This window comes from Pelobates fuscus, chromosome 9, assembly GCF_036172605.1.
Source record: "Pelobates fuscus isolate aPelFus1 chromosome 9, aPelFus1.pri, whole genome shotgun sequence".
Taxonomy (NCBI): Eukaryota; Metazoa; Chordata; class Amphibia; order Anura; family Pelobatidae; genus Pelobates; species Pelobates fuscus.
In genome coordinates, this window is record NC_086325.1 from 18211167 (window position 1) to 18224033 (window position 12867).

General features: G+C 41.6%; 1 protein-coding gene across 1 annotated transcript; it reads right to left on the reverse strand.

Annotated features, from left to right (window-relative positions):
* Window positions 1-504: 504 nt before the first annotated feature.
* Window positions 505-12368, reverse strand: LOC134573478 (fucolectin-like). Its single transcript, XM_063433248.1, has 7 exons — window positions 12273-12368; window positions 11134-11166; window positions 10260-10545; window positions 6732-6880; window positions 6524-6615; window positions 6090-6156; window positions 505-643 (listed from the first exon to the last, which is right to left on the reverse strand). The coding sequence occupies exons 1-7, from the start codon at window positions 12313-12315 to the stop codon at window positions 603-605; spliced, it is 711 nt and encodes a 236-aa protein (XP_063289318.1). The 5' UTR covers window positions 12316-12368; the 3' UTR covers window positions 505-602.
* Window positions 12369-12867: the final 499 nt, after the last annotated feature.

Genomic DNA, 12867 nt, shown 5'->3' on the forward strand with positions numbered 1-12867 from the left:
AACTGTAACTCTGCATGCTGTTTCTCTCAGAAAAACAAGCAGTCTACTGACATCAGAAATGGTAGCCTGATCCAATGACAGTGCTTCCCCATAGGACTGGCTGAGACTGGCAAGGAGGCAGATCAGGGGCAGAACCAGCATGATTTAAACACAGCCCTGGCCAATCAGCATCTCCTCATAGAGATGAATTGAATCAATGAATCTCTATGAGGAAAGTTCAGTGTCTGCATGCAGAGGGAGGAGACACTGAATGTTTGGATGCATTTTAGGCAGCCATGACCCAGGAAGGATCTCTAACAGCCATCTGAGGAGTGGCCAGTGAAGTTATCACTAGGCTGTAATGTAAACACTGCATTTTCTCTGAAAAGACAGTGTTTATAGCCAAAAGCATGACGGTAATTATTAGAGTGGAGCAGCAAAAACAATATTTCCTTAATCCACTGCCTGGCTCATCATGTGATACCGTAATTTCTCCAATGACCTGTATACAGGGGAACAAACACACTTTTCATTTCAAACATTTCTTTGAGTTTATTGTAGTTGCCATTTACAGGAGATGTATGGTTTGATGTTATTTATAAACACTTCAGTGATATCGGAGATTATTGGCTGATGGTACTGAGCGGGATACAGGTGTGGTTAGCTGTGGGAAGAAACAGAAGGCTGGTTTTATATCCTACACCAGTACTCACACATCTAACTCATTATTTGTAAGTGCTACTCCTACTCTGATCTAGCATTATCTGGACAGTGAGGCAACAAAAATATCCATTTTGTAACAGGTCTTCTTTATTAAAGGAACACAAACATGTATTCCTGCCCCTATACTGTTAAAATAACTATCACACTGTGCAGCACTGCCCCAGGAAGCAGCTCTAGCAGCCATCAGATGAGTGGCCAGTGGCGTTATCACTAGGCTGTAATGTAAACACTGCATTTTCTATGAAAAGACCGTGTGTACAGCAAAAAGGCTGAAGGTAATGATTCTACTCACCAGAACAAATTCAATAAGCTGTAGTTGGTCAGGTGACTATGGTGTCCCTTTAAATCAAACATTAGGTGGGGTGGTCTGGTGTTTGTCTGATTTAATAAAGAAGACTTTTGTAACAAGGTTTCTTCACGTTCCAGCAGTGTTAGTTTTGTCTACTAACATGTTTTGAGATCGACTAAACCGGCTTTTTAGTCAAAAGACTTTGACTAAAACTAAACTTAAATTTGCTGCTAAAATTAAAGGGACACCATTGTCACCAGAACAACCACAGCTTAATGTATTTGTTATAAGGCAATAAAGGATACCGAACCACTAAAATTAAAAAAAAAAACAGCAAACCTACTAAATAGTGTGCCCTCTAAAACACCAATACAATAGTACAACAAAAAGAAATAAGTAGGAATGCAGAGCAGGAGATATAAACACTTCTAAGGTGTAAATAAAAAATATATATACAACCTTATAATAGCGTGGTGGACGATATCTACAGAAAAATATATAACTCGCACATAGTGTAATACAAATATGGATATAAAGACACGCAGGATGACTATATAAAACTCACAAGATATCAGTGAATATCAGGCCCATCATCCTTAGTCAGAAGTGGTCTTCAGAGTAGATAGGCAGAATCTTCTTTCACAAAAAAGGTCCAAGTAAAACAGCATATGATCCACTACAAGGTGGTATAAAAAGCATCAATAGTAAGTCCTCCAATGGTATAATCCAACGTGTTTCGTCCGCAGGACTTCTTCAGGGATTATGGTTTCACTATTTCAGGGTACCTAAATTATAGATCCACTGTGCTTCTTTTTTTATTCAGTAATGTAGATCTATTTCCTCCTCTCCAATTTCTATCCGCTCTATCTATCCCGATCGCCATAAAATTATCCCACGAAAAAGACAGACATGTATTACAGTGTTTGGGAACACTGTGTTCTGTTTTGTTGGTACGGATATTATAAAAATGCTCTGCCAGCCTAGTGTGTAATTTTCGTGTTGTTCGGCCCACATATTGGGCGCCACAACCACATTGTAAAAGGTAAATAACGAACATGGTGGAACATTGAATAAACTTTTTTATTTCATACTTTTTGTTGGTATAGGTACCTGTAAAATCATGTGTGGTTCTTTTTTGGAATCTACAGGTGGAACATTTTCCACAACTATAAAAACCTTTTAGGTCAAACAAATGGGTATCCACTTTTTTAGTATGTAGTAAGCTGGGTGCTAACTGGTTTTTTAAATGTTCCGCCTTTTTGTATATCACTATAGGTTTTTCTGGGATAACCTTTCCTAATATATCATCTTTCTTCAGTATGTGCCAGTGTTTTTTCAAATTTTTTTCCATTTTTTTTGGCCTGGGAATTAAACCTAGTGATAAAGGCATATTAGAATCAATTATTAGTTTTATTTCTTTGAGTGCCACCTTGGTTTTTCAGTAACGATTGTCTTTCTAGACATTTTATTTGTTCCTCATACTGATTCATTTTTTTCAAATCATAACCCTTTTCATAATATCTTTTTTTAATGATCTGATTTTGTTCCTCAAATGTTGACAAATCTGTACAGTTACATCTTAGGCGCATCATTTGACCCTTAGGGACATTCGTGAGCCACGGACCGTGATGTAAGCTAGATTTGTTAATAGCTGTGTTACAGTCTGTGCTTTTGAAAAAGGTTTTACTTTTTAGTTGTCCTCCTTCAACATAAAGGGTGAGATCCAAAAAGTCAATATGTGTAGAATGTATAACTGATGTAAAATGTAAATTATAATTGTTATCATTGATATTATTTATAAAGGATACAAGTCCCTCTCTCTGACCTTCCCATATAATTAGGACATCGTCTATGTAGCGTTGCCATAGGACCAGACCGCCCCCGGCCGCCTCGTCCATCGTGATTGCCATGGATTCCCAATGGGACACCTAGAGATTGGCAAAGCTCGGGGCGAATCTTGTCCCCATGGCGACGCCACAAAGCTGTAAAAAGAAAGTGGAATCGAACCAGAAATAGTTCTTGGTTAATACAAAATTGATACAATCAAAAAGTCTATCTGGCATGTGTTTAGTTGCTGTTTAGAAATTAAAATCTCTTTAATGGCTCTCAACCCTTTACAGTGAGGGATACTCGTGTATAAAGAGGATACATCCACTGTGGCCATAATATAAGTGGATTTCCATTTTATTTTTTGGAGGTCATGTAATATATGTCTCGTATCCTTAATATATGATGGAACCATTTGTACATATGGCTGAAGGAAAAAAATCGACATATTCAGATAACCTGGAAGATAAAGAATCAATCCCACTGATAATGGGGCGACCGGGGGGGGGGGGGGGGGGGGTTTATTAGATCCTTATAAAATATTGCTGTTTTACACTTTATATTAAACAAGTAATCAAATTCTTCCTTTAGAATTATTTCTTTTTCCATCCCAACCAATAGGAGATTTTTAAGATCTTGTAAAAATACTTGTGTAGGATCTTTGGGTAAGGTTTTATACATGGTTTTATCTCCTAGAATCCTATTGGCCTCTGTCATATAGAATTGTCTACTCATTATAACTATCCCCCCCCCCTTATCAGCTTCTTTTATAATCAAATCAAAATTATCCGTCAATTGTTTTATTGCTTCCTTGTAATGCTTACATGTATTTAAATGGAGCACAACTGCAGATCTCTTAGGACTCAGATTGATGACTAGGATACTAGAGGACAGTACAGGAACTGTATCTTTAATTACGGATAATACAGGTACTGTATCTTTGATTACTTCACTGTTTGTTTAAACGGAGTAAGCAGCTTCTGGCATACATGCAGTATAGCACATTGGCGTTTGCAAGTTCATGGAAACGGAGCAAAATAGAAATGAAGTTGTAGTTTTGGAGTTCGAAGTAAGCAGGCTTGAGAGCAGGCTGTAGCAGGAATGCTTAGCGGACTTGAGAGCAGGCTGTAGCAGGAAGGATTAGCAGGCTTGAGAGCAGGTAATCTCCTATTACGGATATAGCAATTGACTTAGCTTTCAATGGTGAAAGATCAGGTTTCCAGAAGTTCTCCTCCGGGGAGGGAAGTTGTCAAGCAGGATGAGGAAGGTCCAGATACTAGCCGTGGTCGAGGAGAGGAGAAGGAGGGTCTGTAGAATTACAGTCCGGTTCGGTTCACAAGTAAAGGTTGGAGAAAATCTTTTAGCCGATTTGATATCGCGGTAACGCTGTTCAATAATCCAGCGTCTTGTAACTGGCGCGGTCGCATTATGTAGCGCGGGGAGACCGCGTCAGAGAAGGGGGTGTGGCTAAGCTCCGTCAACCCGGAAGAGACAAAGAAATACTGGTAATTAAGACATGACATTCCTTCTCTTTCTTAGAAAGATTTGGGATATACTTGTTATGAGTGATTTTTTCTAAATCATCTTGGACAAGTTTATTAAAGAATTCTAGATATTTATTTTTTTCCATACGGGGATAGAAATTGGATTTGTTTTTTAATTTGGAATGTACTATCGGGATCAAAGATAATTCACAATTTACAGGAATATCCTTCTTATTAGGTATTGATTCTACGAATTTTTCTTTCTGTCGTTTTTCAAAAACTTTTTCTGGTTAGTTTTTTTTAGAAATATTTGGTTATCCAGAAAAAGAGAAAAGGGTTGTGGGTTGGTAGCTGGAGCAAATTTTAAACCTTTTTGTAAAAGGGATAATTGATGCGGAGTAAGGTCAATGTTAGAGATATTAAATATACCTTCAACTTTATTAGAAGGAATTACTTTGTGGAGTGAGATGGAAGTGGATAATCTTCTGTTTCTATATATGGTCTTTTTTTGGTTGGGGATCTCACATTGTGCAATCGGTTGCAGGTGGGTAGAAAATGTGTGTTTCGGTTTTGCGCCATGTCTAAAAAAACTTCTTGATTCATATCCTGTCCTTCCAGCTGAGGTACAGTGATTTCTTTGGCCGGGAAAGGACGAGAAGGTCCTATTTTTGGGGTAAAGGGTTCCTGATAAGATATAGAATTTCTTAGATCTATTAGGATTAGGTCTATATACTTTAGGAAAGGAACCATTACCCCGTTGTCTTGTTAGGTTCGACTGTCTATGTGGATTGAACCTAGAGAAAATTCGATGGTTCCCCACCCTAAAATCTTCCTGGTCCCTTTTAAATTTATTATTTGAAATTTTATCATATATTATTTTAATTTTCTTTTAACTTCTGATATTTTTGTTCTGTAGTCTTAGTCTCATAATTAGTAATAATTTCAGTTTCTAAGGAATTCATTTCCATTTCCAGATGATTAAGAGATCTTTTTTGGAATTCTATAAGGCTTTTCATATATTTTCTAGAGCACTTCTGACTAAGGATGATGGGCCTGATATTCACTGATATCTTGTGAGTTTTATATAGTCATCCTGCGTGTCTTTATATCCATATTTGTATTACACTATGTGCGAGTTATATATTTTTCTGTAGATATCGTCCACCACGCTATTATAAGGTTGTATATATATTTTTTATTTACACCTTAGAAGTGTTTATATCTCCTGCTCTGCATTCTTACTTATTTCTTTTTGTTGTACTAATGTATTTGTTATGGTGAGTATAATGGCTCCCTTCAGGCATTTTCATGGAAAGGCAGTGTTTACATTGCCCCTAGGGACACCTCCAAGTTGCCACTCCTCAGATGGCCACTGGAGGGGCTTCCTGGCTCAGGGCTGCACAGTAAGCAGCACTGCCGTTCAACGTGCCCACGCTCTGCATGGAGATGTATTGATTTAATGAATCTCCATGAGAAGGTCCTGATTGGCCAAAACCCATTATGGGGGAGCAAGCCATCTAAATAGTGGGTATTTACTATAGGGTCAGGAATAAAAGGCCATCAGAAGTGCAATGCCTGCTTGTAGCTGGAAGCAGCACGAATGCCTGGGTTATACCTCCTGTTCGTTAAATAAAGCTGCTGGATGTTTTCATGTAACTGGCTTTGCTGACACTTTTTTTATTCACTTAACCTGACCATAAGTATAAATCCAACCGATTTAGTCCGTTACATCCTCAAGCAACAACAGGAAAGGGCCATCTGAGCCGGCCTGTAACTGAATTACTCACCGCTCTCCAACATATGGTCTCTCCCCCATTTTAATGTTGAAACGTTAGACTGGATTCTGTATAACACCTGTTAGTATAGAGACAATTGTCAGTCATAGTCCTGTCTGTCTCACTGTCACCATGCTGGGGAAAGGAAAGACTCACAGGGCCCCCTGTCTGTGTCACTGTCACCATGCTGGGGAAAGGAAAGACTCATAGCGCCCCCTGTCTGTGTCACTGTCACCATGCTGGGGAAAGGAAAGACTCATAGCGCCCCCTGTCTGTGTCACTGTCACCATGCTGGGGAAAGGAAAGACTCATAGCGCCCCCTGTCTGTGTCACTGTTACCGTGCAGGGGAAAGAAAAGATTCATATCGCCCCCTCCTCCCCCCTCTGTCTTCCTACAGGGGAGGAGTGCAAGCTATTCCCCTTCTCTATGTTTAAATTAATCTCACCTGCTGTATAATGCTCTCTCTATCTTCTGGCTGCTGTAAAATGGTTTCTCCGGAGTCAGACACGCTTTGAATCACGATACCAAACTGGCGTTCTATGAAGAAAAGCAATAAAAGTTTTCTACATTTCCCGGGAGATGTACATTTCCTCCTGTTATGGAAAGCTTGAGCTACTTTACACATTCCCCATGCCCATTCTGTTAGTAAATACCTGGGATGACGATGGCTGTTACTTGCACCTCACACATGGTAAGGACATCTTTCCTGTTTGGTATAACCACGGTGACATAGCGGCCAATCATCCCACCACATGCAAATGACCGTGTCTCTCCTGCGGCCATTGTGGTGATGGAGACACATCTGTAAAGAGAGATCAGTTGCGTGGAGTATTTATTTATTGCATTAATATTTAACTCCTATTGACAGCCATGTCCTGTGCTTGAACATTTTTGGGGTGTCACATACACTGGTCACCCCAGTCATCAGTTCCACTCCAGCCCCAGGGAAGCAGCCGCTAATTATATTAATAATTTGTGACAGATCCCCCCGCGTCCCTGAACTATTGTTTTACATTGAATGGTTCGGTATACGAACATCACCGAACAAACTGCTCCATTTGGTTCGTATACTGAACAAACAGACCACCCAGAACAGTCATGTGCTGCTCATTGACCTGCTTAATCTCCTTCGTAAACCGCAATTATCGTTCTAAGCGGTTCGCTGGGTGGCCGCTGTTCCCATGGACGAACACAAGGCGGCGGCCATCTTGTTTTCGCAAACCCTCCACACCGGTGTTTGGTCGGCGAATGTATAGAACTATTATTGGGCAGTCAACGGCGCAAACACTGCTGGGACTTCCACATCCATGGATGTTCGGTTTCAGTAGACTAAGAAGAGCGGCGTTCGGTGGGAACAAACTCCCGAACGAGGCGCACACGACTAACTTACACACGAACGGTTATCTTCAGTATTTAACTGTGTTTTGTACTCCCGAAAGAGACTGACCTGTCCACCTGAATTCATGGAACTCTTTTGGGCAGGCGCCTCGTGTGTGGTCGGTCTAAACTATACCCCGGTGGCGTTTCGGCTGCGTTCGTGGGATCTGAGTGCTTTCTGGATATATTGGGCGCTCAGATCTAGGCTATCCGGGGATATAGGATTTGAGGGGGTACCTACTTGTTAAATGTGTTTTTTAGTGATGTATGTCATGGATCTGAGAGTTAATGTAGTTATGTGTGTACTTTTACTGTAGTCCCCTCTCAGGTCCAGTGGGGAATGCCCCTGGAATATGTAATAAGAAACCCGTTGCATGGGGACTTGCATATAAGGCCAGTTGCGGCTTCCTTTAAAACAGTTCAACTTTGGGGCGGCGCCTGACCAGCGAACTAAACGGTCGCACATAGTGTGCTCCTGCCACACACGCTACAAACTCCACATAACGACCCTAATCAAACTCTGAAATAACACCAAGGCACATCTACCGAGAAGGGGACACCTTGGCAAGCAGTCTGATACCAGACATAAATTACCTCTACGACCGTAACCTTGAGAAAAGCTATTGGCGGCCTGCGGGAAATGACGGCCGCTCTCTCCGACACAGCACCGTGGCAGCTAAGATAATGAAAACCAGCCTACCCCCCCCCCCCACCCCACCGGACCGGCGGGGGTAATCCCGGTCCACCACACTAAAGCAACCGGTCCGAAACAAAAGCACACTGCACGCCCGCAAGAACAGCACCCAGCCATACCAAAAAACACAATGGCGGACGCCACGTGCACTGGGGAGCGCGATACAGCAGGGACAGACTACTCGGCCAGGCTAAATGCCATTTTTCGAGGCCTTTTGGGCAAAGCTGGAGAACCGATCACCACTAGCCACAGAAAACACTCGACCACAGAGGGTCGATCCCCAGCAACCCAGCCCCAAGCGAGCTAGTCCCCCGCCTGACGGGACCCCAAGATGGCGCCGCACAGGGAAAACCTTCCTGTCTCCATGGCACCACCCAAAAGAATGCCATACACGCCGGGGAAAACACAAGGAGGAACTTACCCTGCATGCACCCAGCAACCGACCGGGACGAACAGGTCAGTCGCGAAAGGTACGCCGCACCACAACACCCGAGAGACAGACAAAGCCACATCTTCTCTTGCGGATCTCAGCATCTGCGACATCGCCCCGTCCTCAAATCGCTGACTCCCGGCGTAGAACAGAGGCGGACAAGGTACTCAGCACCCTGAACCGAGGGACCGTGGGCGAGAGGCTTACTGGATTCTGGCTACCAAGCGGCGGCGGCCTCCACCTCCGTCCTAAGCAGGCACACAACGCCTCCAGATCGGGCATCGGCTAACACACCATGGACTGACTCACGGAGAAGCCCACAGCCCACGGCCCTGCTAATACCATAGAGACCCTTTAGTTCCTTTTATTTATTTATTTATTTTTTTTTTCCTATGTCTCCATGCAAGTTACCTGGCAGACACTCATGAGACGCTTTATCTATGTTTCACTTGTTTGTTTTGTGTTAACCCTATTCTTTAGACCTTTACGTTAACCGGATCACTACCAAGCAATACTAGATAAATACCACGACTGCACCTGTTGCATATAACTGCTAACCTAGTATACCTAACATATTTTATAACTGAATAATCTTATAGACATCAATAGTTTGAACAACCATGCATAACAGCTATGTCAAACCTATGGTGACACTAATCTTTAACACTTTAATCTCTTATGTGCTGCAATGTTTTAGCTGGTAAAGGATCATTACGTTTCTTTTGTTGTTGACAGGCCAGACCCATAGGCATATACAGACCAAACATGTTTTTATGACGTACACTCACAAGGCCCTGCTGTGCCTTTCACTCTTGTTTTCTAATATTTTAAATATAAAAATGTACTGAAGCAGCGTAATGAAGCAAGGGATAACTCAGGAGGATAAATATCTTGTGTGTTCTGTGTCATTGTGATTCGTGCATGATCTTGCATTCGTTGTGACGATGCAGGACAAACTGTTCAACAAAAATAAAGAATTGAAAAAAATTAAAAAAACAGTTCAACTTTACCCTCAACACAGAGCCTCGTCTTGTGATTGTAGGGAACAGCTATTATTACCGCTTGTATTACTGCTTGGGAATATTACAGCATTACTTGTATTAGGGGGAAAGGACATCTCAGGCGGCGGAAACCCCTCTCCTCTCGGGGTGGCCGCCATATTATTATAAAGAGGTATCTTGAAAATCTGTGTTCAGTTTTTTCCACAAACGTCTGGAGATTTACTTTAACCCGGGCAAGCTGAGCGACACAGACAGGGTTATTTATTAAACTATAAATTGTCATAAAATCAAAGTCAATACGAACTTCTAGGCCTCAATAGTTGAATTGAAAACATGGCTGGAATATCTCGGCTATCGGCTAGTGTGGCCTAGCATTTGAAACTTTGCTCAGCTATTTTGGCCTAAAATTAGCAATTTCGTTCTTAACTGTGAATAATTTCCAGTTCAGGGAATCAAACCCATCTGAATTAACAGTACAGACAGTACAATGGCCATGAAGACAACTCGTGGCCTACTGCTTTATTAGACTCTACTGCGACTTCAGTTTACCTCTTGCATGTATGAGGTGTACCTGTAGATAAATAATATTTAACCTTTTGTTATTTTTAACAATCAAATCACAGCTGCTCATTGCGTGACATGGGGATTACTATAACAAGAGGTTTCTCACGTCACCCACCTTGCGTTATTCACTCCGTAACCATCCATACTGTCTCCAACGTGTATCTCTGCCCATGGCTGCAGCCGGGTGGATACAGCTTGGGCCTGATTGGTGATTGTCACGTTAGAGATCCCATAGCTCCGTCTCAGATCCACCGTCCACCACGGCTGGTACTCGTAGCTGGTTTTACTGCACGATCCCTTCATGTAATCCGGGTTGGTGTCCCCATCTATAGAGCGATATGCTTCGCCCTCGCTGGCCAAAGAGCTGGACTGCACGGCAAGGCCACGGAGTGCCACGTTCCCTGGAAGAAAGAGCGTGCGGGATATGGTCAGGGTTACCGCTAGTTTACGCACATCTGTCAGATCACAAACTTGCTGTCAGTGTGCAGGTCTAAAGCAGATGGCTGGTTAATAGGCGCTTCCATACGGTACATACACTCCATTCTCAACCCGTTCACCTGCAGCGTGTCTGTTGCGTCAATCCTGCACAAAATGATCCCCACAAAGCCCAGTACAGTTGGGAGGTATGTGATCAGCTATGGGAGTAAAGATCAGGCGTCTGGCTACCACTTAGTGATTGCAACCTTAAGCACAACAGTGCCGGCTGAGCATCATTTGAAATAAACTTCATTTTCATCAGCAATGCTGGGGTTAATTAGTGATGTAGGATACGGCAATGCCTGTGTGGAATGCGTGGGGCTTACTTCAGAATGTGACGTTGGGATTACCCTCAGTAATGCTGTTTAAAGTATGCAATAACCCATAGAGTGTTACAGAGGAATAAAACAGTTAACGTGAGCAGAAGGGTACAGTCCTGAATTCTATGGGATAACAGATCGGCCACATGAATACAATATACCTGGTGGTTTACTATACGACTTGTTCCTCACCTGTAGACACTGCAAGGATTCTGCGGTTTAAACCTGAAAACACAAATCATCTATATTAATGTTATTATATAAAAACGGAGACATCCAGCAGCTCATCAACATCAAAACATAACCTCACTTTACATATCAAACTGGCTGTAAGTGAAATAAAACCTGATCGGACGAGATGCTCTGGTAACTTCACAACCAATTTACAACATTTATTTGATGAGTTTACTATTTGTAGTTTGATTACTTTGGCCTACATTTTGAAGGGTTTGATCCTTTTTTCATTGTGACTCCTATCACCTCTTGTTCCCGTCCATGGGTCACAAACACTTACCTGTACGTTTTGATGTGGTCATCCCTTAAACTGGGGCGAGGAAGATATTGGAAGTTTATATAAAAAGACTATCATTTGGTTGGCAACCCAAATCCTTAAACAATGACAAAACTGAAATTTCAGTTGTTTACTTTCTACTCTAAGAGGCCGTCAACAGAACAAAAACTCCCCAAAACCCTCTGTGTCTTTAAAGTCCTTCTGAACAGAGATTTCTGGGATAAACTCAGCACTTCTATCGAAAATGATGGGAGCGCCACGATTTTCTGAACCACTTCCTCATCCGTTCAAAGCTCAGTGGAGACACACTTATTATCAATTGGCAAATCATGGAAATAGAACTCTTTGCTGATTATTTGAATTTAATCTCATCATTGGACGACACTGAGTGTAAACAAGCCACGGAAACACTATAATCACTGCAAAAACGATCCAGGGACCTTTAACCTTCTTCCAACTGGGATATATCAGCCTCCTTTACCCCTCTTACAAAATGGTATTAAGGCCACATAATGCATTGGAATAATGGGACACTCCACTGCCCAAATAAATAAATAAAATCACTGCTTAGTAGATCTACTCCAAATGAAAACATGCATTAATTGAGCTAAAAAAAACAGGAAGTAACATGACAAGTTGTCTGATTGACAGCCAGGGAGTGTAACAAGGTTCATTTCTAAAAGTTCATTTTTAATGATTTCAATTTCTATTGAAATATGAACGTTTACTAAAATATAAAAAAGAAGACACATTCTTCACACATAAAGCATGTTAGCAAGATAAAGTGCTTTAGGCGTTTGGAGTTCTGTTAACCACTTACCTCCCAGCAGAAACATAAGGCTGAGTGCGAGACTGCACCCCATCTTGTAGCATTGATTCGTATTAAATGGAGTCTCTGACTCTCTCTCTCTTTATAATGATGTCTCTCTTTTTCACGTCTACCTTTCCGTTCCCATTTCTCCCTCTGCACCTTGCATTTGTATAAATTTGCGTAGCAAATCCTACGAATAGCGAGAGTATTTCCTTAAACCCACACATCTATCGCTCCCTGTATATTTACAAGTATTTATTAAAATCAGTATGGATCTCTCCCTGGAGAGACAATGATAATTATTAAACCTATAATTACATTAACATAAATTAACCTGAAACCGAGTCTTGTCCATTAGGCGCTGACTCCCACGGAGTGTGGTTATTACAAATCAATATAAATATCAGTGACTTAGCACGAGGTATGCAAACAACTCACATCATGCTCAGCCAAAGTTCTACATGTAGAATATCTCTGCAGTGACACCTGGTGGACTGATGACTGCAGTCCAGAGTGGGTTTACATTAAATTCCTTGATTAAAAAACAAGATAAGGATTACTCATTCTTTGTAAAACCATACAGGCTTATTCAATAAAACATAAA